Source organism: Brassica napus, chromosome C6 (genome assembly GCF_020379485.1).
Source record: "Brassica napus cultivar Da-Ae chromosome C6, Da-Ae, whole genome shotgun sequence".
NCBI classification, from domain to species: Eukaryota; Viridiplantae; Streptophyta; class Magnoliopsida; order Brassicales; family Brassicaceae; genus Brassica; species Brassica napus.
In genome coordinates, this window is record NC_063449.1 from 28212568 (window position 1) to 28238947 (window position 26380).

The 26380-nt window shown below is 35.6% G+C and overlaps 2 protein-coding genes and 1 pseudogene across 2 annotated transcripts; 1 reads left to right on the forward strand and 2 right to left on the reverse strand.

The window, feature by feature from the left end:
• The first annotated feature begins 5860 nt into the window (after positions 1 to 5860).
• Positions 5861 to 8575, forward strand: LOC106428204 (annotated as a pseudogene).
• A 2616-nt stretch (positions 8576 to 11191) lies between these two features.
• LOC106428240 (F-box protein At3g59000-like) lies at positions 11192 to 13188 on the reverse strand. Its single transcript, XM_013868993.2, has 3 exons — positions 12106 to 13188; positions 11864 to 12004; positions 11192 to 11780 (listed from the first exon to the last, which is right to left on the reverse strand). Exons 1-3 carry the CDS (start codon positions 13024 to 13026, stop codon positions 11478 to 11480), a joined length of 1365 nt encoding a protein of 454 aa, XP_013724447.1. The 5' UTR covers positions 13027 to 13188; the 3' UTR covers positions 11192 to 11477.
• A 2116-nt stretch (positions 13189 to 15304) lies between these two features.
• On the reverse strand, positions 15305 to 17649 carry LOC106428239 (F-box protein At3g59000-like). The gene is made up of 3 exons (XM_013868991.3): positions 16693 to 17649; positions 16451 to 16589; positions 15305 to 16370 (listed from the first exon to the last, which is right to left on the reverse strand). The coding sequence occupies exons 1-3, from the start codon at positions 17611 to 17613 to the stop codon at positions 16033 to 16035; spliced, it is 1398 nt and encodes a 465-aa protein (XP_013724445.1). The 5' UTR covers positions 17614 to 17649; the 3' UTR covers positions 15305 to 16032.
• Between the last annotated feature and the right edge of the window lie 8731 nt (positions 17650 to 26380).

The window sequence follows — 26380 nt, forward strand, 5'->3', positions numbered from 1 at the left end:
TCGACGGTTTGCTTCTATAGATGTTCTTCCTAAGAGTTTTAGTTTTCTTCTAAATTTGAAGAACCGAATTGAATCTCATCCAAAAAATGGTACCGAAGTACAAGCAAAACTGATTAAATATCTAAGTAAATCTAAAATTTTAATACAAAAAATATTTATAGTATCCAAAGATATTCATGTCCCAATTTTATACTTAACTATATTAATTATTTAATATTTAATATTTATATTAAAATACATAAATATCTAAAGGTTACTTAAAAATAGTAATAAGTAAATATTTAAAAATAACCAAAATCCTCAAAACACCGAGAATATCTGAAATACCTATTTGTTTTCTATGTATATATATCTAAATCAAACTAATTTTTATGTTAATTTTATTGTATAATATACTTTTATGGATTTTGAGAATTTTAAGATTATTTAAATTTTTTATATATAATTTTAACATAATTTAACTAGGTGAGGAAACCAAACCGAACTTAAAAGGATCTAAGTCAAAATTTACAAATATCCGAATGAAGTTTAAAACTCTAGTCTTAAAATCTAAATAGTCCCAACCCGAATATCTACACTGGTGGGAACTAAATTACTGTAGGCTACAATCGCTGGTTGTACGTAAAACCGTAAAGAAAAATTAGGATGCTTGACTAGTTCTAAGTAGTATACATGATTACGTTCTTTAAGTCAAAGTGTTCTTTATGTGAATTATACATAATGGACATGTATCAAACTATCAACTCGAATCATAAGTAACTTGATTTGGTTTCTAAATCAGTTGGGTTAAGGTTTTCATTTCAGTTGGAATTCATACCGGTTTATAACGATTTATAAATCAACCTATGAATTCATATGCCTAGAATCTCATGCAAATACTGAAAATAAATCTAGATCTTATGGTAACGAATATACCTGGTTATTCGCAGCGAAAAGATGAATAAACCAAATCGAGATGTCTAGCACTCCAAACGTCGTGCCTCTACCGGTATCCATACGCACACAAACTGGATCAGAACGGGATGCTAGTGCCGTCGAGATCAAATCTCACACAAACCTTTTTTCTCTTAGTTTTTAGGGTTTCACGTGAGATCGCTGCACTCAACAATAGTCACATCCTCCTTTTCTTTATAATCATCATTATAAACATAATTAGGTTAATGTGGACTAAGCCCATATCCTTATTATTAAGGGGAGTGCACACACGTTCATTGACGTGTACGTATGTCATATATTTATATTATATACACTATATAATATAACATATAAAACCCAAATATATTTATAGTTACGATCTAGTTTGTTTAGGTGTGTGACCCTGTAGGATCATATAATATTAGTAATGAATTCTCAATTCATAGATTATAAACGGTTTCTAACAAAACATTATAAACACCCAATATTATACGATTGTCAATCTCGACACTACGATTTTAACAAGAGTAAGTACAAATGATTTTATTACATTCCCAACAATCTCCCACTTGTACTAGAATCATCTATTCTCATAATCCTTTTGTTTCTATATCTCGATCTCAGCATAAGGCAAGAACTAGTGTCATCCTTATTAAGTTAGATCACGTTTATCGAACTCTGATTTATACTGATAAAACAAATGACTGACAATCACCTCGTTTGAGCACGGCCATGCATTTTTCAGTATCAAATCTTCGATAGGCCCAGAAATATTTATCTCCCGTTATATGGAGAGACAAATCCCATCTTGTTCCATCCCTGTTCCTTAACAGACTTCATAGAACACCTAATCAATGCCTTTATAATCACCAGTTACGGCTGACGTTTGACAAGGTCAAAGTGAACTAATCCATAAATAAAAAATCATGACGAACTCAGGTCTAAGGACTATACTATATAGTCGTAATGAGAAACTCTCATGCCACTCATATAACAATCTTGTAGAGTTCCCATAGCGGGTCAGTCCGATCATGTGTTCTCTAACACATATCCATGTGATTGACTTCAATACCACATATTGAATGACTCCATGAAACTTAGTCATCAATCACCTCACATACTAGCCATTCATGGTCATTAATGTCCCAGTTTAACAACTTTGACTAGGGACCTCAGTAATTTATAGCATGTTTCACTTATAGGGTTTCATGATCAAGTCACGTACTTGATGACCTATAAGAATGATATAAATCATTTTGGGACTTTTATTTAATTATCCAATAATAAAATAAATCTGAAACAATTTTTTTAATTTTAAAACATAACAAAATGTATGTAAACCTGAACATCATATCATAAAAAAAAAAAAAAAATCTCCCACTGGAATCAAGATCACATCTTAAGAAACTTTATGCCTATAGCAGTAGTATGACTCTCATGCTTAGGTCGTGGAAGAGGTTTAGTCAATGGATCAGCAACATTTGCATCCGTTGAGACTCTGCTAATCTTCACATCTCCTCTATCGACGATATCACGAATGAGATGATATCTCCTTTGAATGTGTTTGGATTTTTGGTGGGATCTAGATTCCTTTGCCTGTGCGATGGCTCCATTGTTGTCACAATAGAGATCCACTAGGTTAGAAATACTCGGAACCACACCCAGTTTAACAATGAACTTTCGAATCCAAACAGCTTCCTTTGCTGCGTCAGAAGCAGCAATGTATTCAGCTTCAGTTGTTGAGTCTGCTAAGGTGCTCTGCTTGGAACTCTTCCAACTCACTGCTCCTCCATTAAGACAAAAGATGAAACCAGATTGTGATCGGAAATCATCTTTTTCCGTCTGAAAGCTGGCATCAGTGTAACCACTCACAACAAGTTCATCACTTCCTCCATAGACCAAGAACTTATCCTTAGTATTTCTCAAATACTTGAGGATAGTCTTGACTGCTGTCCAGTGACTTTCACCTGGATCAGATTGGTATCGACTCATCATGCTCAAAGCACATGCAACATCTGGACGAGTACAGAGCATGTCATACATGATAGATCCTATAGCAGAAGCATATGGGATTCTACTCATGCGCTCTCGCTCAACATGTGTCGACGGACACTGAGTCTTGCTGAGAGTTATGCCATGAGACATCGGCAAGAAGCGTTTCTTGGAATCTTGCATCTTGAATCTATGCAAAACCTTATCGATATAAGTATCTTGACATAATCCAATAGTCTTATTTAATCTATCTCTATTGATTCTTATTCCAAGAATATATGCAGCTTCTCCCATGTCTTTCATTGAGAAACAACCTCCAAGCCAAGTCTTTACAGAATTAAGCATAGAAACGTCATTTCCAATGAGAAGTATGTCATCTACATACAACACTAAGAAAACAACTGCGCTCCCACTAGTCTTGTTGTAAACACAAGGTTCTTCTTCATTTCTAATGAAATCAAACTCTTTGATTACCTCATTAAAACGAAGATTCCAGCTCCGAGATGTTTGCTTCAAACCATAAATGGAACGTTGAAGCTTGCATACTTTCCCAACATTTCCAGGGACTGTGAAACCTTCAGGTTGTGTCATGTACACATCCTCTTCGAGATTTCCATTAAGGAAAGCTGTTTTCACGTCCATTTGCCAAATCTCATAGTCATAATGAGCAGAAATTGCTAATGGAATCCGAATGGACTTAAGCATTGCAACTGGTGATAGGTTTCATCATAGTCAATACCATGAATTTGTTTGTAACATTTAGCCACCAATCTAGCTTTGTATATTCGTATATTACCATCCATGTTAGTTTTCTTCTTGAAAATCAATTTACACTCAATGGTTTTAACACCATCAGGTAAATCAACCAAATTCCACACTTTGTTTACTGACATGGAGTCCATTTCGGATTATGCGGCTTCTCGCCATTTATCGGAGTCTAGGCCCATCATAGCTTCCTCAAAGGACGTAGGTTTATCACTCTCTATTATCAATAGATCATGATGATCTGTCACCCAAACCCCATATCTAACAGGTTCGTGACGTGTCCTTTCTGACCTACATACCTCAGGTTCCACAGGTGTAGATTCTATGACTCTTCGTAAATCTAATTGATCATCTTCCTGAGAGGATGAAACATTTTCCTATGTTTCTCGAACTTCTTCGAGTTGTACTTTACTCCCATTGTTCTTCTTAGAAAGAAACTCTTTCTCAAGAAAAACGCCACTACGAGCAACAAACACTTTGTTCTCAGTGGAGTTGTAAAAGTAATAACCTTTGATTTCTTTGGGATAACCAACGAAGAAGCATTTATCAGATTTTGGTCCAAGCTTATCTGTAAATATACGTTTGACATAAGCATCAGAACCCCAAATTTTCAGAGAAGACAAATTTGGAACCTTTCCAGTCCACATCTCATACGGAGTCTTTTCAACTGATTTTGATAGACATCTATTCAGCGTAAACGCAGACGTTTCTAGAGCGTATCCCCAAAAGGATGGTGGAAGATCTGCATGACTCATCATGGATCGAACCATATCTTATAAAGTTCTATTTCTCCTTTCGGACACACCATTCCATTGTGGTGTTCCTAGAGGAGTGAGTTGTGAAACAATTTCACATTCTCTCAGATGATCATTAAACGCTTGACTCAAATATTCTCCACCTCGATCAGATCGAAGAGCTTTTATTTTCTTGTCAAGCTGATTTTGCACTTCATTCTGAAATTTTTTGAACTTTTCAAAAGATTCAGACTTATGTTTCATTAGATAAACATAACCATATCTACTGAAGTCATAGTTAATGTAATGAAGTACTGATAGTTTCCTCTAGCATGTATACTCATTGGTCCACATACATCAGTATGTATAAGTTCCAACAAGTCTTTGCCTCTTTCACCGTGTCCAGTAAAAGGAGCCTTGGCCATTTTACCCAATAAACAAGATTCACATTTTTCATATGATTCATAATCAAATAAGCTCAAAAGTCCATCACTATGAAGCTTTTGAATGTGTTTCTCATTTATGTGGCCCAAACGACAATGCCAAAGAAAATTTTGATTCGTGTCGTTAGACTTGAATCTTTTGGTACTGATATTATAGACAGGCACGCTTTGGTCTAGAATATAAAGTCCATTCTCTAATGGACCGCTGCCATACGATCAAAGGAACAACACTTATTTTTGATCGAAAAATGAAATCCTTCCAAATCCAAACAAGGAATGTAAATAATATTCCTACTTATAGCAGGTACATAGTAGCTATTCATAAGTTCTAAAACCAAGCCTGAAGGTAAAGACAAGTGAAATGTTCCCACGGCTAATGCAGCAACTCTTGCTCCATTTCCCACCCGTAGGCTTGGTTCGAAAAAGCGAGAGTTTTTGTCGCCATGGCGCTAAGGCGCCCAAGGCGATGCCCTCAACGCTTAGAGACACCCTTGCCAGGCGAGGTACATAGATCCCTAGCTTTTCTCGCTTTTTCCTCGCTTTTGCAATATCCATAGAGCGCTAAAAGCGGCGTTTAGTTGTGCATACACAAAAAAAGAAGATTTGCTTAAAAATGTACACTTACAAAACGGTTTTGTCAGAATATTTAGTATATCTAAAAGTATATACTCTTCTCACGTATTAGGCGTGTATAGGAGGGTATCCACAACCCCACTAACCTAGGATGCAATCCCACTAACCCTAATGTCTTCTCCTATATAAGAACCATACAAACCTGAAAGTAAAACTCATTAGCTTTTCCTCTCTACAGCTTACGGCAGTAGCTTATCATTTGCAAGGTTTTATGATCTTTTCTTGTTTATATCATAGTTTCTTCTCCGTATGTTAGTAGTTTTTCATTAATATAAGCCTTGTTTGTTGATCATGTCGACTCTGTTTATATCAGTAGCTTCTTTTAAATGTTAGTTTGTCTCGTGTATTGTTTATAGTTAATAGCTTATTCTCTTTCCACGTTTTTCTATGTTGTAGTTGTGATCATGTCTGACGCTGGAGCTGGATCATCTCATGGAGGGTCTCAAGGAGGAGGAGGGTCTCAGGGAGAAGGACAACAAGTGGATCCGGGAAGGAAGTATGGAACCATTGTTAACAATAACGCCAACCACTGGAAGTGTATCTTCTGCTACAAGGTGTTAACTGCTGGGGTTTCACGATTGAAACAACATCTTGTTGGCGGGTACAAGAATGCAAAGAAATGTCCAATCTGTCCAGAACATGTTAGGGTTGAGCTGCAGACCTACATGGCCAGAAAAGTTGAAGAAAGAGTAGCTCTATCAATGCAGTACCAACCCGTGGTGAATGAAGATGATGTGGAGGACTTGGATGGTGATGATGAACCAATGCGAAAGGCTACCAAGAGGAAGCACTGTGGTCCTTTGGACAAGTTTGTGATGTCTACGCCTCCAGACATCTTGAAAGGTAGAAAGGATAGGAAAGGGGTGTTTGGAGCTTGTGACAAGGACTTACGAGACAAGGTGTGTGGCGCCATAGCAAGGTGGTTCTTCGATGTTGGGCTTCCTTTCAATGCTGTCTCTCATGACAGTTTCAAGGAGATGACAAAGATTATTGGGCAGTATGGTATGGGGTTAAAGCCTCCTTCTCAGTATGAGCTCCGGTTCCCTTTACTTCAAAGGGAAGTCGCCAATGTTCAAGCACTGCTGGCTCCTAACAGGGAAGAGTGGGCAGTGAAAGGATGCTCAATCATGTCTGATGGGTGGCGTGATTCTGTGGTGCAGAAAGACATCGTCAACTTTCTGGTTAACTCACCAAAAGGTTCTGTGTTCATCAGGTCCAAAGAGGTTTCTGAAGTGGTGAAAGATGCTACAATGCTGTTCAAGCTACTTGATGATATGGTTGAAGAAGTTGGTGAGAAGAACGTGGTTCAGGTTGTAATTGATAATGCCTCAAACTACGTCAAGACTGGAAAACTTCTTGAAGCAAAACGCCCACATCTCTTTTGGACTCCATGTGCTGCGCATTGTCTTGATTTGATGCTGGAGGACATTGGAAAGATAGCTGCGGTGAAGACTGCAATGAAGAAGTGCATGTTTATTAATGCGTACATCTACTGCTGTGTTTCTCTTGTGAACATGATGAGGAGGTTCACAGATCAGAGGAACTTGCATTGACCGGCTGTAACGAGATTCGCCACTTCCTTCATCACCATGACCCAGTTTCACCTTCAGCAAGCTAATTTGAAGAAGATGGTGACTTCAGAGGAATGGGAAAAATCAAAATGGCCCAAGGAAGCAGGAGCAAGGAAGCTGAAGCAGTATATCCTTCAAGAAGGGTTTTGGAGAAACATAGCTTATGCTCTGAAGCTAACTTCTCCATTGGTGAAGGTGCTACGGATGGTTGATGGCGAGAAGAAACCACCAATGCGGTACATTTATGCTGCTATGGATAGAGCAAAAGAAACTATTGCTAAGAGTTTTAAGTTAAAGAAGGTGAAGTATGAGAAGGTTTTTGAGATGATTGACAGACGCTGGGACTGTCAGCTACATCAACCACTTCACGCAGCAGGTTATTTCCTCAATCCAGCTGTTCATTATGCTCATCCTGCGGATGTTTGTTGTGAGGAAGTGGAGCGTGGATTGTATAGCTGCATCACAAAGCTGGTCCGAGATCCTAATGTGCAAGACATGATCATGGTGGAGCTTGAAGTTTTTAAGAATGCAAGTGGGCTCTTTGGTCTTCCCATGGCGATTAGGCAAAGAGAGATTAAGTCACCGGGTAACAAGTCTCTGTTTTAAGCTTTGTATGGTTTCATATATGGTTCAAGTGTTTAAGAATGCTAACTTATTTTTTTTTAATGTTTTAATAGCTGATTGGTGGTCAAGCTACGGAAGCTCAGCTCCTAATCTCAGAGATTTTGCTGTCAAGGTCCTTAGTCTAACATGCAGTGCAAGTGGCTGTGAAAGAAACTGGAGTGTGTTTCAACATGTAAGTTTGTTATAATCTCTAAATTTAAATTGAACTTAATGCTATTCATATGTTTGACTAAGTTCTGTTGGAAATAGCTTCATACCAAGAAAAGAAACAGATTAGCTCAAAGCCGATTGAATGACATGGTGTTTGTCAAGTACAATCGTGCTTTGCAGCGTAGGATGAAAAGAAATGATGCAAAGGATCCAATTCTTTTGGAGGAAATAGATGATAGCAACGAGTGGTTGATGGGGAAGATGGATGGAAACTCCTCCAATGATGAAGATGATGCTTTCGTCCATGATGATGAGGACCTGACTTGGACTTTGGTGAGTGAAGCAGCCGGAGCTGAAGAACCAAGCTATGGTACTAGAGGAGCGAAGACTCCTCATTCAGCTAAGAACAACAAAGGGAAAGGAATAGCTACTTCTTCAACTCAGAGCAAGCGCTATGGTACATCAGCTCCTTATTTGGAATTGGTTGATGAAGATGATGACGTTGAAGAGGAGTTAGGAAAGGAAGATGGTAGCTTCTGGAAGGATTTGGAATTGGAGTATGAGGAGAGTGGTTCTGAATCTGAGTAGAGATTCTACTCGGATTGGTGTTTTTATTTGCTTTTGATTTGGTGTTTTATTTGCTTTTGAATTTGGTGTTTGCATTTGGTATTTTCAGTGTTTTGCTATTTGAACCTTTCTGTTTTATTATATGAAGCTGGTGTTTTTTATTTCTTACTTGTCTTTCTTAAGTTTTACGTAATATACTAATATATATATATATATATATATAAGTGGTTTTGCAGGTTACCTTGTTCTGTTGCAGGTAGACAAAGCGCGCGCTTTGTACCGCCATGGCGCTAGGCGCTAAGCTCCCACCTCCTCGCTTCTTGTCGCCACCCGCAATTTCGAACCAAGCCCGTAGGTCCACTTGACCTTTCTCCAAAATTCTACTGTTGCTTAGGCCATTCATATTCGTACAAATATGAGCACCGCAGCCGGTATCCAATACCCAAGAAGTAGAACCAGAAGTAGTAACATTTACTTCTATAACATAAATACCCTTAGACGATGTTTCAAAAGTCTTTTTCCTTTTCAGATCTTCCAAGTAGGGTTTAAACTCTTGTTTGAGAACAATTCTCGGGTTTCGATACCATTGAAGGAAATTTGATCCATTCAATTTGTCCTTCTTAAGGCATATTGGAATGAAAATGAGTTGTGAGGAGTTAACATTGCTTGAATAGAAGAATAGCGAATATTAATATGATGTTCAGGAATTAGAGAAATCTCAAACTCATATTATATTCAAACAATTTCCTCAAATGAATATAATAATCCAAGATCCATATTTCACTAAAATTCGAGTGAGCGTTGGCTCATCGCCCGACAGTTTAACTATTTAGGTAAACAACACTTTGCTAATTATATCAAATATAATTCTTGGTTGTCAGACGACATCTTATGTCTTATCCAACCTGTTTCTCTAAGCCCAAAACCGTTTTGATAGCCTAGTCATGTAAACCAATCTTAATTCATATGGTAACCGTTACCATCCACCTCACTCATATAATCGCAGACACCTTGCTTTGGCAAGCCCATCTTACAATGAAACGAGCCTTGATGGCTGATAAAATTGGGTAAACATCAAAAATATTTGAAATTTATTGATGAATAAATTTTAATCCAATTTACTTTTATATTTTAAATTTATATCTAATATAAAATATAAATATAACTAATACATATCTTATATGTACTTTAATTGGATTACAAATAATTAAAATAATTTTAATCTAATTAAAATAAATTAATTATTTATATATTTAATTTTAGAATTTAATCTAATTAAAATCTAGTCAAATGACCAAATTAATTGGACTGACAGGTTGAACCAATACTGAATCAATCGGGTTTCAAAATTTGCATATGCGAATTATAACAGTTGAAAATCACATGCTTTGAAAATCACATACATGTATGTATACAATAATACTTGTTAACCTTTAACAATTAAACATGCATGAGCACATTACGATACGTACACGTGCGACAAACAACATATGCAATTCATTGATATCTAGCTAGTGCATATTGCTTTATTCAAAGCACTAATCAACCGCACGAACAATTCTGGGTGACTATAAATTAATATTCTTGCATGAATCATTAATTTCACATGTACAGATTGAAAATATCTACGAATGTCAATTCAAATACAATTAATTTGAAACAATTTCAAAACGAGACGGGATGAGTCAGCTCTACTGGTTAGAGTCTTGGGGGCCAATTGTCATGCTTCCGGGTTCGACGTCAGTCGGAGGCGAACTGCTCATCCATGTCACGAAGCGGGTACTGGGCCTTCGGGCTCAGGACATACCCTCCCGGATGAAGCCGGCCCGCTGCCTGACCGGACCCAGGGAATGATCCGCGAAGCAGGGAACCTTTGGATTACCAAAAAAAAAAAAAAAAACAATTTCAAAACGAGCGATTACAATCAGATTATAATCCTACGATTTATATAAACACGATCAATAAACAATTTAACAATTGTTTTTCAATATCAATATATAAATAAAATAAGATTCGGTATTAAACAAGTAGGCTCTGATACCACTATTGGTGTTCATACCAATTTATAACGATTTATAAATCAACCTATGAATTCATATGCCTAGAATCTCATGCAATACTAAAAATAAATCTAGATCTTATGGTAACGAATATACCTGGTTATTCGCACCGAAAAGATGAATAAACCAAATCGAGATGTCTATCATTCCAAACGTCGTGCCTCTACCAGTATCCACACGCACACAAACTGGATCAGAACGGGATGCTAGTACCGCCCAGATCAAATCTGAGACAAACCTTTTGTCTCTTAGTTTTTTAGGGTTTCACGTGAGATCGCTGCACTCAACAATAGTCACATCCTCCTTTTCTTTATAATCATCATTATAAACATAATTAGGTTAATGTGGACTAAGCCCATATCCTTATTATTAAGCGAAGTGCACACACGTTCATTAACGTGTAGGTATGTCATATATTTATATTATATACATTATATAATATAACTATTAAACCCAAATATATTTATAGTTACGATTTAGTTCGTTTAGGTGTGTGACTCTATAGGATCATATAATATTAGTAATAAATTATTAATTTATAGATTATAAGCGGTTTTTAGCAAAACATTATAACCACCTAATATTATATGATTGTCAATTTCGACACTACGACTTTAACAAGAGTAACTACAATTGATTTTATTACATTCCCAACAATTTCTTTGCCTGAAGCGGTTTGATTTGGACTCATTGAATGATCTTACGTAGTATACATGAATATGTTCTTAAGACAAGTGTTCTTTAATCTTTATGTGAACTATACATGATCAACGAACCGTATACTTTCGGGCCAAGATAGATGGCTTACTTGTGATGATAGCTAACCTTTGTCACTCTCTTCTCAAAAAAAAAAAAAACCATTACTTTAGTAAAGTATAGACGACAACAAAAACGAACTCAAAACAAACACTTGTCAGAGAATCAAATAAAAACAAGCCATCGTAAATGATTCATAAAACAAGCAAGAAGAAGAAAGTCTTTTGAGATTGGTGCAGTTTGAGATGGCTTTGTTCTTCAGCCACTTCATATGAAGAGCTGGACATTGCAACTCGAGAACTTGTTGTAGAGTTCGAACATCTCCAAGACACGTTGGTTTCCTCCTAGCTGCGTAGGATAAATATTCTCTTCAGCATACACCTCCATCTCCTTCAGAGATGGAAAATAGTCCAAGAAATGCTTTATCATCGCCATCTCTTTCATTGTTCCTTGAAACCCGTAAATCTCTATCACTTTTACTGGACAAAGTGTGAGTGAAAGTCCTTTGTCCTCCCGAGAAATGCAGTCACAAACATCCCCACACTTATCTGTCACACGGTGCACGGGACCCTAAATGCAGAAAGGAGACCCATTAGGAGAAGATTCAAGTATTATGCATGGACTATAGAATACATGTTAGTTGTTTTTATTACCTTAATGACAAGAGTTTCTAAATGTGGACAGTTCCTTAGAAGAGCTGGCATTGCTTGCCATCCGCGATCCTTGTCACTCCTAATAGCTAATGAATTAAGGTTGTTGAACACTGGCAACGATTCAGAGCACATAGAAAGCACCTGAAAGCAAGACAAAACAAAACAATATATTTGGGATCACATTTTTCAAAACTAGATCTTCGCTTGGTCATATGCACCAGGAACTGAATTAGAAACCTGACCTCAAGAGCATCAGGAAACAAGCTAAGATGAGGAGCATTTCGTATGCCATGAAAGAGTTTCCACACATTACTATATCCAAGAGCAACTTCGTCATTATATGGTGCTCCAAGTTGCTTGATATAGAGTTGACTTAAGTAGAAGTCGATTTGAGTATCAACCAAGTTTCCCATATTAACTACTGGATAGTCCCATGCAGCAGAACCAGAGTACTCAAAGTGAACAAGACTTGGTGTATCAAATGATAAAGTGTTTAACCAAAAGCCTAAGTTTACTGTTAGGGTCTTGACGCTTGCACTTGACACTATGACATCCCTATCTTTCCAAATTACACGAACCAGAACCAATTCCTCAAGGGCAGGCAGAGCATGAAGCAGAGTCTCAAACTCGTTAGGACAAACCTTAACCCAGACAAGAACCAGCGTTTTAAGCATTGGTAAGAAAATTCGACCAGCAGCCAAAGTAACATCAACCCCACAGCCTATGCTCAGCTTAACTAGTGTGCTGCACTCAAAGCATTTTGGTGACATCGGATAGAAAATCCATTTGTCACTACGAATAATGATCTGTAGATCAAGATCCGAAACACCACGAGCTAGCACATTGCTTATCCAACCATCCACACGATCCGTATCAGCCACAGTAAAACACTTAAGGGAGAATCCCTTTAGGGGAGAGTTACCCTGCAACGCCAAAACTCTATCCACAAAGTTCATGAAGCTCTGTATAATGTCTTGCCTATCCTTTTTACCCTCTTCCGGATGCAGGAACACAAAGTCATCATCAATAGTAATACAAGCGACAAACGAAAGAAGGTTGCGCCACCTCTTGGCGAGAATCGACGTCAAAGCAGCCTCCTTTGTCGTAAGAAAGGACAGTATATGACACCGAACCTCGTCTGGTAGGTTGCTAACACGATCCATTTACTCTGCATGAAAGAATAAATATGTTAAGTAGACAAAGCTCAAAGATACAAACAGAGAAAGGTACCACTGTGCAGGTTATACAAACAGAGAAAAGCCCAATTAAATAACACAAGTAGAAATCTAAATATAGGAGGAAACTTTGAAGTAAGAAACCCCTAATCGAATCAGTAGTTAGCAGAAGAGATGAGTAAAGCTCGTTATTTACCTCCATACGAAATAATCAATCCAGCACCCAAGTTTTAGGTTTTTCACTGAGATGAGAGCACGCCCTTAGTTGCTGCTAGGCTCGGGTCTTCGGGTCGGGTTCGGGCCGGTTCCTTTCGGGTCCGGGTCTTTCGGGTCCTAAATATTTAGACCCAATAGGTACTTAGAAATTTTTGGTTCGGGTTCGGGTCGGTTCTTCTCGGGTCCTGGTCGGTTCGGGTCTATAATTAAAATACCCATAACTTTTCGGGTCCATATCGGGTCCGGGTTCGGATACCCAGTTCCATCAAATTAGTTGATATTTGTCATATATATCTAAAATTTTACAAAATAACTTCAATGAAACTATTAATAATTAAAATAAAACATTTTTAAACTCTAAACTTTACATTTTAAAGCTTCATATTACTTAAACAATATTACAAAATAATAACAAATATTGTTAACAAAAAATATTTCAACTAAATCATAAAATAATATGTACAAAATAGAACACAAAAATATCATAGTTTTAAATATACATGTTTTTAAGTCGGGTACAAATCGGTTCTTACCGGGTCGAGTCTATTCGGGTCGGTTCTTTTCGGGTCCGGGTCTATTCAGGTCGGTTTCTTTCAGTTCCGGGTCTATTCGGGTAAAACAATTTTAGACCCAAAAGGTACTTGTAAATTTTCGGTCCGGATCAGATATTTTTGGGTCGGTTCCGGTTCGGGTTTTCGGGTCCAGGTTAAAATACCCAGGCCTAGTTGCTGGTTAAACAAGCGGAGGAGATAGAAAAAAGCAACAATGAGTTGGTTTAGGGTTAAAATTTCAAAAATGAATTCTTCTTAAAATTTTATAAAATTGAGTTTTTTACAAAAAATGTTAAAAACCAAGATTTTTTGTTAAAATAAAAAAATATTCTGCCAAATCAAGTTTTTCCACCAAATCGATTTTTTCCACCAGACTCGGCAAAATTAGTTTTTCCGCCAAAACCGTAAAATCGATTTTTTTCAATCAAAACCGTAAAATCGAGATTTCCCGCCAAAATCATAAAGATTTTCCGCCAAAACCGTAAGCGAGATTCCCCGCCGAAATCGCAAAATCGAGAATGTCCGATAAAATCATAAAAATGAGATTTTCCGTCAAAACCGTAAAATCAAAAAATTTCGTCAAAACTGTAAAATCGAATTTTTTCGTCAAAGCCATAAAATCGAGATTTTCTGCCAAAACAGTAAAATCAAGTTTTCCCGCCAAAACCGTAAAATTGAGTTTTCTGCAAAATCGAGTTTTTTGCCAAAACCGCAAAATCAAGATTTTCCACAAAAACCGTAAGATCAAGTTTTTCCTCTAAAACAAAATTTCCTGCCAAAATCGTAAAAATGGGATTTACCACCAAAAATCAAAAACTGAGATTTCCCGCCAAAACTGTAAAATTGAATTTTTTGCCAAAACCACAAAATCAAGTTTTTTCGCCAAAATCACAAAATAAGCTTTTTTGGCCGTTATCACAAATCTTTAGATTAAAAACAAGAAATATTTTAATCAAAAACCATTTTTCTTTACTTTATGTTAATATATATGAGCCAATATGTATTTTGTAAGAGATTATACAAAATGTATTTACATAAAGAAGATAAAGGGTTTAAAAAGGATTGAAAAGGGTTCAACCCTATTTTACATATTTTGATAGATTCTAAAAAGGTTAGACTTCATTTAAGGCTGAGCTTAAATTACACAGGGAGCCGGGCTGGATAACCCTATATATAACATCCCAGACAAACAAGAATTGAGTTGAGCATAACTTGTCCAGTGTGAATATACGTTGGTTATAGATGGTTTTCTTTGAAGTTATGGGTGAACACAAGCCTAGTATTTCGTTTTCTTAGTATACTTGACTTTCAAATACTGTACTTGCTAAAAAGCTTGACAAAATATATACATACTTGCTAAAACATGATGTATTTTCAAGTTACTTGTAAATTATTTGCAAATTAATTAATAATTATCTATAAAGTACTTATCAATTATTCATTTGTTTGTAAGCTATTTGATATTTTGTTGGAGTTACAAACTAAATCTATATCTAAACTATACTAGTATTCGTGAAATGATTTTCGCATTCAAAGTTTCACATTAAAAATTAGACACGTCAATGTTGTTGTTACATTTAATGAATAATTATAAATTTATTATTTAGTTGATCATTAATAAATCTAATATAAATTAGCTCAAAAAATTAAATGAAAAACGTGTTTGGATAAAATAAGAAGATTAAATGTATTTATTTTCTGTTTATCTACATGTTTCTTTTATTATTCATTATTCTTTTATACTTACTATTGTATATAAATATAATGATTAGATTTTATCATTATACTAAAGTATTAAAGATATGATTATCAAATTAACAATAAATTTGATTTATATTTATCTGTAAACATGATATGTCATAATGTATTTTTCTAAATTATTAGATTTATTTTAATATTAAAATACTAAATATATGTACATAAGAAGTAACAATAAATTTGATTTATAGTTGTGTATTTACGTGATTTTTTATCTTAGTTTTTTTTTTCTTGACATCTATTTTGGTATTTTTCTTTTGTTATCATTCAGTTGCAAGAATAATATTTTTTCAGTTACGAAAAGTTTACACACAATTTAAACTGCAGGCCAAAACTAGGAGATGGTTTTCAAGCAAGTTAAACACAACTTAAACTGCAGCCGAAAACTAGGATTATGGTTTTCAAGAAAGTTAAACACAACTTAAACTGTAGCCCAAAACTAGGATTATGGTTTTCTTCTTTAGCCACTTCATCTGCAAAGAACATCGCCCACCATGACTTTGACTTTGACATTGCAACTCGATAACTTGTTGTAGAGTTGGAACATCTCCGAGACACGTTTACAAACTTCATGGTTTCCTAGCCGTGTAGGATTATTATTCTCTTCAGCATAGACCTCCATCTCCTTCAAACATGGAAAATAGTCCAAGAAATGCTTTATAATTGCCATCTCTTCCATTGTTCCTTGAAACTCATGGATCTTCATCTCTTTTACTGGACAAAGTTTGAGTGAAAGTCCTTTGTCCTCCCGAGAAATGCAGCCACAAACATTCCCACACTTGTCTGTCACATGGTGCACGAGACCCTATAGGCACAAAGGAGACCCATTAAGAGATTCAAATGTTAACTGTTTGTACATGTTTGGCAAAACGGGTTGTATTTATACCTTATAACAAGAGTTTCTAAATGTGGACAGTTCCTTAGAAGAGCTGGCATTGCTTGCCATCCTCGATCCTCGTCACTCCGAATAGTTAATGATTTGAGGTTGGTGAACACTGGCATCGATTCAGAGCACATAGAAAGCACCTGAAAGCAAGACGAGACAAAACAAAACATTTGGGAATCACATGTTTTAAAAACTAGATCTTCGCTTGTTCATATGCTCCAGGAACTGAATTAGAAAACTGACCTCAAGAGTATCAGGAAGCAAGAAATGATTCCCAACATAAGGTATGCTATGAAAGAGTTTGCACACCTTACTATAACGATGAGCATCTTCATCATTATCTGGTTCTCGAAGTTGCTTGAGTTGGCTATCACTTAAGAAGAAGTCGATTTGAGCATCAACCAAGTTTCCCATATTACCTACCGGATAGTCCAATGCAGCATAACCAGAGTACTTAAAGTGAAGGAGACTTGGTGTATCAAATGACAAAGTCTTTAAAGTATAGTCTAACGTCATTGTCAGGGTCTTGAGGCTTGAACTTGACACTGTGACATCCTCCATACCTTTCCACATTACATAAACAAGAAGCAATTCCTCAAGGGAAGGCAGAGCATGAAGCAGAGTCTCAAACTCGTTAGGACAAACCGTAACATGGTCAAGAACCAGCGTTTTAAGCAACGGTAAGAAAATGCGACCAGCAACCAAAGTAAGATCAATCACACAGTTCATTTTCAGCTTAACAAGTGTGCTGCAATCAAAGCATTTTGGAGACAGCTTATAAAATTCCCCTTTGTCACTAGGAATAATGATCTTTAGATCGAGTTCCGAAACAGCACGAGCTAACGCATTGCTTACCCAACCATCCACACGATCCGTATCAACCACAGTAAGACACTTGAGGGAGAATACCTTTAGGGGAGAGTTACCTTGCAACGCCAAAACTCTATCCACAAAGTCCATGAAGCTCTGTTTAACTTCTTCCCTGTCCTGCTTACCCTCTTCAGGATGCAGAAACACAGAGTCATCAATAGTAATACAAGGGACAAACGCAAGAAGATTGCGCCACCTCTTGGCGAGAATCGATGTCAAAGCAGCTTCCTTTGCCGTAAGAAAGGACAGTATATGACAAAGAACCTCGTCTGCAAGAATGCTAACACGGTCCATCTACTCTTCACTTAAGTAGACAAAGCTCAAAGCCTTAACTAACTCGGAACATTAGAGACTCGAATCAATAGTAAGCACTGAGAAGATGAGTTTCGGCGTCTACCTCGCTACGAAATGCTTAATCCAACAATGGGATTTTCACTGCAATGCATCCAGTGAGAAGAGAGCTGATGAGATTTGAATGTGGTTAAAATTGATGGTTTATCAATAAACGCCACCGGTTAAAGGTTAAAGTCTATGGTTTTGCTAAAACGTGCTTCCTGAGACTTGTTATGGTACTTGGCGACCAAATTAACTTAGGCTTTCTTGTCCTCATTTGGTTTTGGTTTGGACCGGTTTTGAACCCATAAGGAAAGTGATTGTTTGATCAGTTCATGAATTCCACAAACTAGGAAGAAAATTTGATCACTTGATTCAGTTAACAAATCAACTAAGAGCAATATTTTCATATCCGATCGAACAAGGAAATTCGATGACTGTTTGAATTTAGTTAAAATTTGCTATTAAAAACTTAATAAACCCGATAAAAGTCCTCAATTAATTTGCAATTCGACACTAATTGATCCGAAAAATGTAGATGAACCAATGTTATTTTTTATAAAAATAATTAAACTTTTGATATATTTTAGTAGTACATAAAATTAAATACACAATTTGATTTTTAACTCTTTACATTTTGATAAAATTTTACTATGCCATTTTTAAAAATGAAGAGAATAATGAAGACAACCAAAATTTATTGATAGGATTAAATATATTATATTTCCATTATTGATAATTTATTATAGTTTTGCATTTTTTTTAGATTTAAAATATATATTATTTGTTATTATTTATTTATTTATTAACTTTTAGCCAAAATCTTAATTTGGTAAAAAATTATTCAAACAATACGTTAATATATATTTTATAATGTTTTTAGAATCTATTTACTATATGCCATCCGTACTCGCCCCACATTGTTCATGTTTAACCAATACTAGAGATCTCGCGAGGATATTAGTTTTTACCGTTTTTATATATTGATATTTGTTTTTCATAATTAGTGTTATATATTTTAGATTGATCATAATATAGATAATTGTATTCAAAAGACCAGTATCGAATTGAGTAATATGGTTCATTTTTGTACAAATATCCGAACCATTTCAGATACATTTGTTATTTAGATATTTTTAGATTCCTATACATCAGAATTGAATTCCTCCAGACCCAGAATGACTTAACTCAAAAATCACACATAAATATATATAGTAGGTTGATGGGTCGCCAGGCAGAGCCTAATTTGAAAAAAACAACGATACCCGAAAAAACAACCGGTACTTAAATGGATAGTCAATGTTCATGCCTAACTGGTTTAATAAACTAATAAAAAAGATCATCTTTATGTGTTTCGCTAAATTAAGTGAAGTAGTAATAAATTTTTTTATTTAGAAAAAATAATTATATGGAGTAAAAAATAAAGTGACAATAACTGTAATACATTTTTATTATTTTGATTTAAGTTATTATTTTATTCACAAAAACATGTCTTTGAATTATTTTTTGGCTACGTAAATTTTCATCGATAAAAACTAAAATAAATATAAAAAAATTTAGTAAAACAAACTAAACCAAACGTTTAACCATATGCAAAATCCAGTTAGTTTACATTTTTGATTTTATAATTGGTACAAAGTTAATGTTGATTAACTAATAAATAAAAATCTGCACTATTATTATTATTAGGGAGAATTGCCAAGTGTGACTCAAAACTTGGAGTCAAACCCAAAACAATACCCCAACTTGGGTCAAAGGCAAAAGTAACCTAAAAGGCTATTGAAATTACAACTATCCCCTTGTGACCAAACAAGAAAACGGAATTTTTTTTACGTTTCTACCCCTCGCAAGTCGTCTGTTTAGACGACTTGAAAATAAGTCGTCCAGACGACTTAACTGAAAGTCGTCTGGACAGTTAGTCTTAAACATAATTTAAAATTTTTGTAAAAAATATTTTGATAAGTGAAAAATGGGAATTATGTAATTAACATATGTCTTAGGAGGTATAAATTAAGATAAAACAAATTTCAATTGTTTTCAGCATAGATGAGTGAAAGTAGTGAGTCATGATATTCTTAAGTTTATGTTTCATCAACATATGTTGTAGTATTGTATGTGTTCTTAGGGTTAGATTTTGGAAAACATTAAAACCGTTTTTGAAAATTTTTAAAATTACTTATGCGTGTTCATTTCTGTGTATAGTAAACACTATTTAAGTATAATTTGATTTTATAACGTGGTTAGTTAGTTAATCTAGTCATTTTAGTTTAGGGGTTCATTTTAGGGTTTAGGACGACTTAATATTTTGTCGTCTGAAAACAGACGACTAAATATTAAGTCGTCTGTTGTACATTATCAGCCAGAATAAGTCGTCTAAACCGGACCAAACCTTAAAGTTTACCAATGTACTTTTAAAGCTAACCGGATTATTTACCCAATATATAAGGAGATTTTTATTTTTTTTGTTTCATTTTTTGCGAAATTCAGAAACCCTAACAGTTCTCTCTCAAAGGCGATTTCGAATTCTCACGATTTCCGAACAAACCATCGTTCTCAACGTCGGCTATCTATCTCACCGTTGTCGCCGCAGCTTCTTCTAACCCTAGCGCCGCCGATTCCTCTAAACCCTAGCGCCGCCGATTCCTCTAAACCCTAGCGCCGCCGCTTCCACTATTTCCGAACAAACCGTCGCCCTCGCCACCGTGGTCACCAACGTTCTCACCGCCGCTTCCTCTAAACACTAGCGCCGCCGCTTCTTCTAAACCCTAGCGCCGCCGCTTCTTCTCTGTAAACCTTAGCGCCGTTTCTCTGTAAACCCTAACGCCGCTAAGTCATCAATCTCGAGGAAAAGATGAACATAAAACGTTGTCTCTATCAATTTACTCATTCTCACCGTTTCACGTTTATTTTTTCAGATCTATAACCGCAATGACGAGTACTCCAACTCCTTCTGCGACTGGAAGACTTGTAAGTAATTTAAGTCGTCTGGAAAGTCTTTCAACTGGACGACTTAGTAGATGACTTAAATATAAGTCGTCCATTTGGAAGACTTTCCAGACGACTTAATTATAAGTCGTCTACTAAGTCGTCTGGACTTATATTGTTGTCTTTGATTATTTTGCAGACAAAAAGGATGGATATTCCAGAACTCCCCCGTAGGTTATACACATCAGGGGAAGAGCCAGAAGCCCACAATAGCATTTTGTATCATACGGATAACAGCAAGTTGCATACTGCTCTTAGGAAAGCTCTTACTGATGACGAATTTGAAGAGCTCAAGGAGTCGAGTTTGGGAGTTTTCATCAAGTTCAAGGAGCAGGGATTTGGTTGGGCTTCAAGGCTGGTTCACTACATGCTCAGTTTCAAGCTGGACATTAAGAAGAAGTATGAGATGTGGTCTCTCGTTGGTCCAGAACCTTTGAGGTTTTCACTGTTAGAGTTTGAAAACCTCACTGGTCTAAACTGCGAGTACATCGAGGACCTTGAGACACCAAAATGTGACGTTACCCCAGAGATGATTTCTTTCTGGGGGATGCTGGGAGTTCATCTGGAAGCTGGGCCAACTACTGATCAGATAATAGCAGCACTGAAGAGATGCGGGGATTGGTCCAGGGAAGATCGCAAGCGGCTCGCGTACCTCTCCATCTTCACTGGATTCATTGAAGGGAGAAAGTTTTCAACCGCTACACGATCTACTCTGGCAAGGCTAGTGATGGATTTAGAACGGTTTGAGAATTATCCATGGGGGAGAGTCGCGTTTAAGGTGCTGATGGACTTCGGAGTACAGTGTCTCCGCTGAGCGATTCGGTCTCCCGCTGAGCATAAATGTTTTTCCACATACTTTGTTACCCAAAACGTGTTTGTCCCATGTTAGACACTCGCTCTGACCTTCCATCCACAATAGCTAACCGGACATGTTGCCACAACGAGAGTTTTCGTTGATTTGTATAATCTGAAAGAAAACTTACCCCTCATTGCTGCCAACCGCAGCTCTGAAAGTAGTGCACCCTTGCTAACAAAACTCTGGTTGACATAGATACTGGTACCATTCGATTTTCCTCCTTCAATAGCATTTGTCTTAGCATATGTCTTTTGGATTTCTTCAAAACAAATATTATCATCATCTTCCTCGTCCTCATCTGGAACCTTTCCATAAAGACTGTAATCCCCACCATTCTGATCCGTTTCACCAACAATAGAATTATCAGCATCCTCCTCCCCATTTTCCTCCTCCCCATCTTGATTTTCATCTTCAACAAACTCATTATCACCAACATCTTCAAAACATTCATCAGCTTCATCATCATCACCAACATCTTCTTCCCATTCACCAGCTTCATCATTATCACCAACATCTTTTTCCCATTCACCAGCTTCATCAATATCCCTTTTCTCTGAAACCGTTTCGACCTTGCTGCGGCTTGATACACAAAGACTTACTCTATGGGTTTTGAGTATCTCCAGCAAGTTTCGAACTTGTCTATCACTTGTAACATTAATGGGAAGACTGCCTGGAGCCATCATCATTTCTGCTGGTAATGAGTAGCTAATCTCCACACTTACTGTTCTCATGTCCAGGTTATAATCTTCTTGAGCCATTGCAACAAGTTCAGCATGTGTTGAATCTTCATTCAATAAAAACAATCTTGCTCCTTTGAGATCATCAACCACAAAATCCCAACGGAAATCTCTCAACAACCATTCTCCATACACTGCATGTAACTGAAAAATCATCTGCAAATATTCAAAATAAAACACATTAGTAAACATAGAGAAAATGAAGAAGTTCAATAAACATTGCCGCAGACGACTTAGCATTAAGTCGTCCAGAAGACTTAAAGGTAAGTCGTCTAAAGAGGTCACTTTTGCAATTGAAAATTAAAAGGGACGACTTAATTCTAAGTCGTCCGGCTTTGTTTGTTAAAAAAAAAACTTCAGACGGCTTATATATAAGTCGTCTACGAGAAACGGGCTAGTTTTGCATTTGACCGAATCGTGTCAGATCTTTGACTATTTCTGGATGACTTATAATTCAGTCGTCTCTGGGAAAGTTAAAATTTCAATATTTTATGAAAACTTGACGACTTACGTGTAAGTCGTCCTAGGTTAGTTTTGTAATTGAAAAATAAAACTTCATAATTTAACTTTAACCAGACGACTTAATATAAAGTCGTCCCTCCAGAAGACTTAATTTAAAGTCGTCCGGGGAAAGCAAAGTCGTCCAGAATTTTTCCCAATTTTCTGGTCAAACCTTGCTTATCCCGGACGACCTTAAATTAAGTCGTTTAGCTGGACGACTTTCATCTAAGTCGTCTGGATAAAGTTAAATTTCAAGTTTTATTTTTCAATTACAAAACTAACCTAGGACGACTTACACGTAAGTCGTCAAGTTTTCATAAAATATTGAAATTTTAACTTTCCCAGAGACGACTGAATTATAAGTCATCCAGAAATAGTCAAAGATCTGACACGATTCGGTCAAATGCAAAACTAGCCCGTTTCTCGTAGACGACGTATATATAAGTCGTCTGGAGTGTTTTTTTTTAACAAACAAAGCTGGACGACTTAATTTAAGTCGTCCGTTTGACCAGAAGACTCATCAGTAAGTCTTCTACATACAGATGACTTACTAGTAAGTCTTCTACGCGAACAGATCTTGAAAAAAAATTCAAATTCGTACCTTAAACTAGGTGAGATGACTTCGTTTGCACACAGAACCTCAAACGAAAGCAACCGTAAGTCAAAACGAAAGAAATATGGCTCTGTCAACCATAGCCCATATTTTGAATCAAAAGCTTGAGTTTTTTGGATGAATATAGAGAGAAAGTGAAAGAAATGTTGTTTTTAGTTCATAACAATTGAAACAGAGAGAGTGTAAAGAGATTTACGTGCATTAAAGGGCATTAAAAGCTTCAAACAGTTCGTACAAGGTTGTTGCCACTATTCATTGCAGTGGCAATATTGTAAATACTTGAAGAAGATGAGGTTGAGACAGTAAAGAAGCCATTTTCGAAAAAAAAAAAATGTTAATGGCATTTTCGTAGATAAACTGCAGGTGTGGGGTTAAAATCTCAAAAAAAAAGGAGTCAAAAGAAAAGGTTAGTTTTTTGTTTGACTCCAAGTTTTGAGTCACTTTTGCGAAAGCCCCTTATTATTATGATAATATAATTAATGATGTGATGTATTGTTAAGGTAATATAATTAATGAAATTATTAAACTGGGGGAAATATGGCAAGACAATTAATGTAATTGTATTAACGAAATTACTAAAATGACACTATATTTGTTTACGTCACTATCCATGTTTCTAAACAATTATCATTTATATTGCTATCTATATTTCCAAACAGTACCAAAAGGTACTTCAGTTTCAATGGAAACTAGAGATTGAGACGCAAGTAATATGGTTATTTTTGGTACTTTTATACATTGATATTTTTTCATAATTAGTGTTATATATTTTAAATGGGTTGTAATATAACTATTTGTATTCAAAATACTTGTACCGAGTCGGGTAATATGGTTATTTTTGTATCAATATCTAAACCCATTTCATATACATTTGCCAGTTAGTTATTTTTAGGTTTCTAAACATCAAAACCGAACTCATCCAGACCCAAAAAGATTCAACTCAAAACCCACACATAAATTTATAATATTTAAGCGGGACCTAATTTGAAAACAAAAAAACGATATACGAAAAGAACAACCCGTACCTTAATGGATAGCCAATGTTCATGCCTAACTGATTTTATAAGCTAATAAAAAATATTTTTTCTATGTGTTTGGCTAAATTTAAGTGAAATAGAAAGAATTTTTTATTTAGTAAAATAATTATATGGAGTGAAAAGTTAAGTGACAATAAATGTAATACATTTTTATTATTTTGATTTAAATTATTATTTTATTCACAAACCATGTTTTTGAATTATGTTATTGGGTACGTAATTTTTCACCGATTGAAACTAAAATAAATAAAAAAATTTTAGTAAAACAAACTAAACCGAACGTGTAACCATATGAAAAACCTAGTAAATTACGTTTTTGATTTTATAATTGGCACAAAGTTAATGTTGATTAACTAATAAATAATAATCTGCACTATTATTATTATGGTAATATAATTAATGATGTGATGTATTGTTAAAATAATATAATTAATGAAATTGTTAAACTGAGTGAAATATGAAAAAACAATTAATGTAATTATATAATGAAATTAGTAAAATGACATTATATTTCTTTTTTATACTGCTATCTATAATTCCAAATGAGCATCTTTCCAAACGTATAAAAATGTACTTCGGTTTTGATAATATAGATAACACAACCCTTTCATTTGTTGTAACTCTGTTTTTTTGGAAAATGAATAGCCGGCATTTTTGTTTTTCTGGTGACTTTTCCGGTTCCAGTGAAACCGGTGGTCAAGATAGCCGGATTATTAGCTCATTAAAAGGTTGTAATGAGCACTACAACTAGTATATTCACACATCAAAAACAGACTTAAATTAAATGAGATATGATGCAAAGAAGTTGGTAACTAAGGGCGGACGCAGAGCCAACGTAATGGGATCACGTGCCCCGTCCAAGTTTTAATTTTTTCTATAGTAATACGAATATGTATAAGTACAAAAAGTGCCTCTGTCTAGAGAGTTAGATGTAATGTAATAATGTCATGTGCCCCCATCTAAGTTTAGTCCTAGATCCGCCCATGTTGGTAACTTAGTGAAAATGAAATACAAAAGTTTGTCTAAGTGACAAAATTCACTTTGTCCCAGATCGGGGAATGCAAGAATCAGAGAGTTGTATAAATATGTCCTTCTCTTATGAAGGTTTAAACGGTTCCTCACGCGCACGCTACCGCTGTCCAATTAGGCTCGACGTGGGTTTGTGTTTGAGCTTAGGCTTTGGATTTCGAGAATGTGGCTTTCGGGTCACTACAAGATGTTTTTTGGGCCAAGTTAAACTTCACGTTTTGGCTCATTTTCTTCCTAAAAGTAACATGCATTTCGTTTTAATACGCAAGTAGTTTTAATAAATAAAAACGTCATGCAGTTTATCTTCAAGATAATTAAATAAAAAAGAGAGAGTCTAGGGAAATAAGTTTTCATAACTCAACTTTCCGTTGATCTCTGTGAAATCTCTGGCAACGTGGTTGCGGAAAACCGCTCCTCGTCTCTTCTTTAAATATCAGTCTCTCTTCATTCTTCGTCAATAATTTCTACATCGAAAAAACCAACAAAACCTCCAAGCGTAAGTTTCTGTAGATAGTGTTTCGTAGATTTTTAGTTCATATGGCAGTTTACAAATGTCGTGTGACAGTCTAACGTGTTTTTTCTTGGGATTTTAATCGTTATAAGATCTGTTGTACTTATGGACGAATATTAAGAGTTAATGAAAGAAATTTATTTCTACTCCACAGTCTGTTTTTTTAATGTTTTTGTATCGTCTTTCATATCGTTTATTTCCGTAACATCGCATGTTATAGTTATTCTTTATGTCAATTCGGTTTTTGGCTTCTTACAGAATTTACTGAGAGCACTATGGAAGGATACTTTAATGTGATGCTACTGGTTTACATTCTTAGGAAAGATATCTCTATTTTGTAATTATAATTGTTCTATCCCCTATATATTAAAAGAAAACCATTACTAAGTTTTAACTATGATACATGTCATTATTAGAATGATTCTTAGAACCAATAGAGAATTAAATTGGTCCATATAA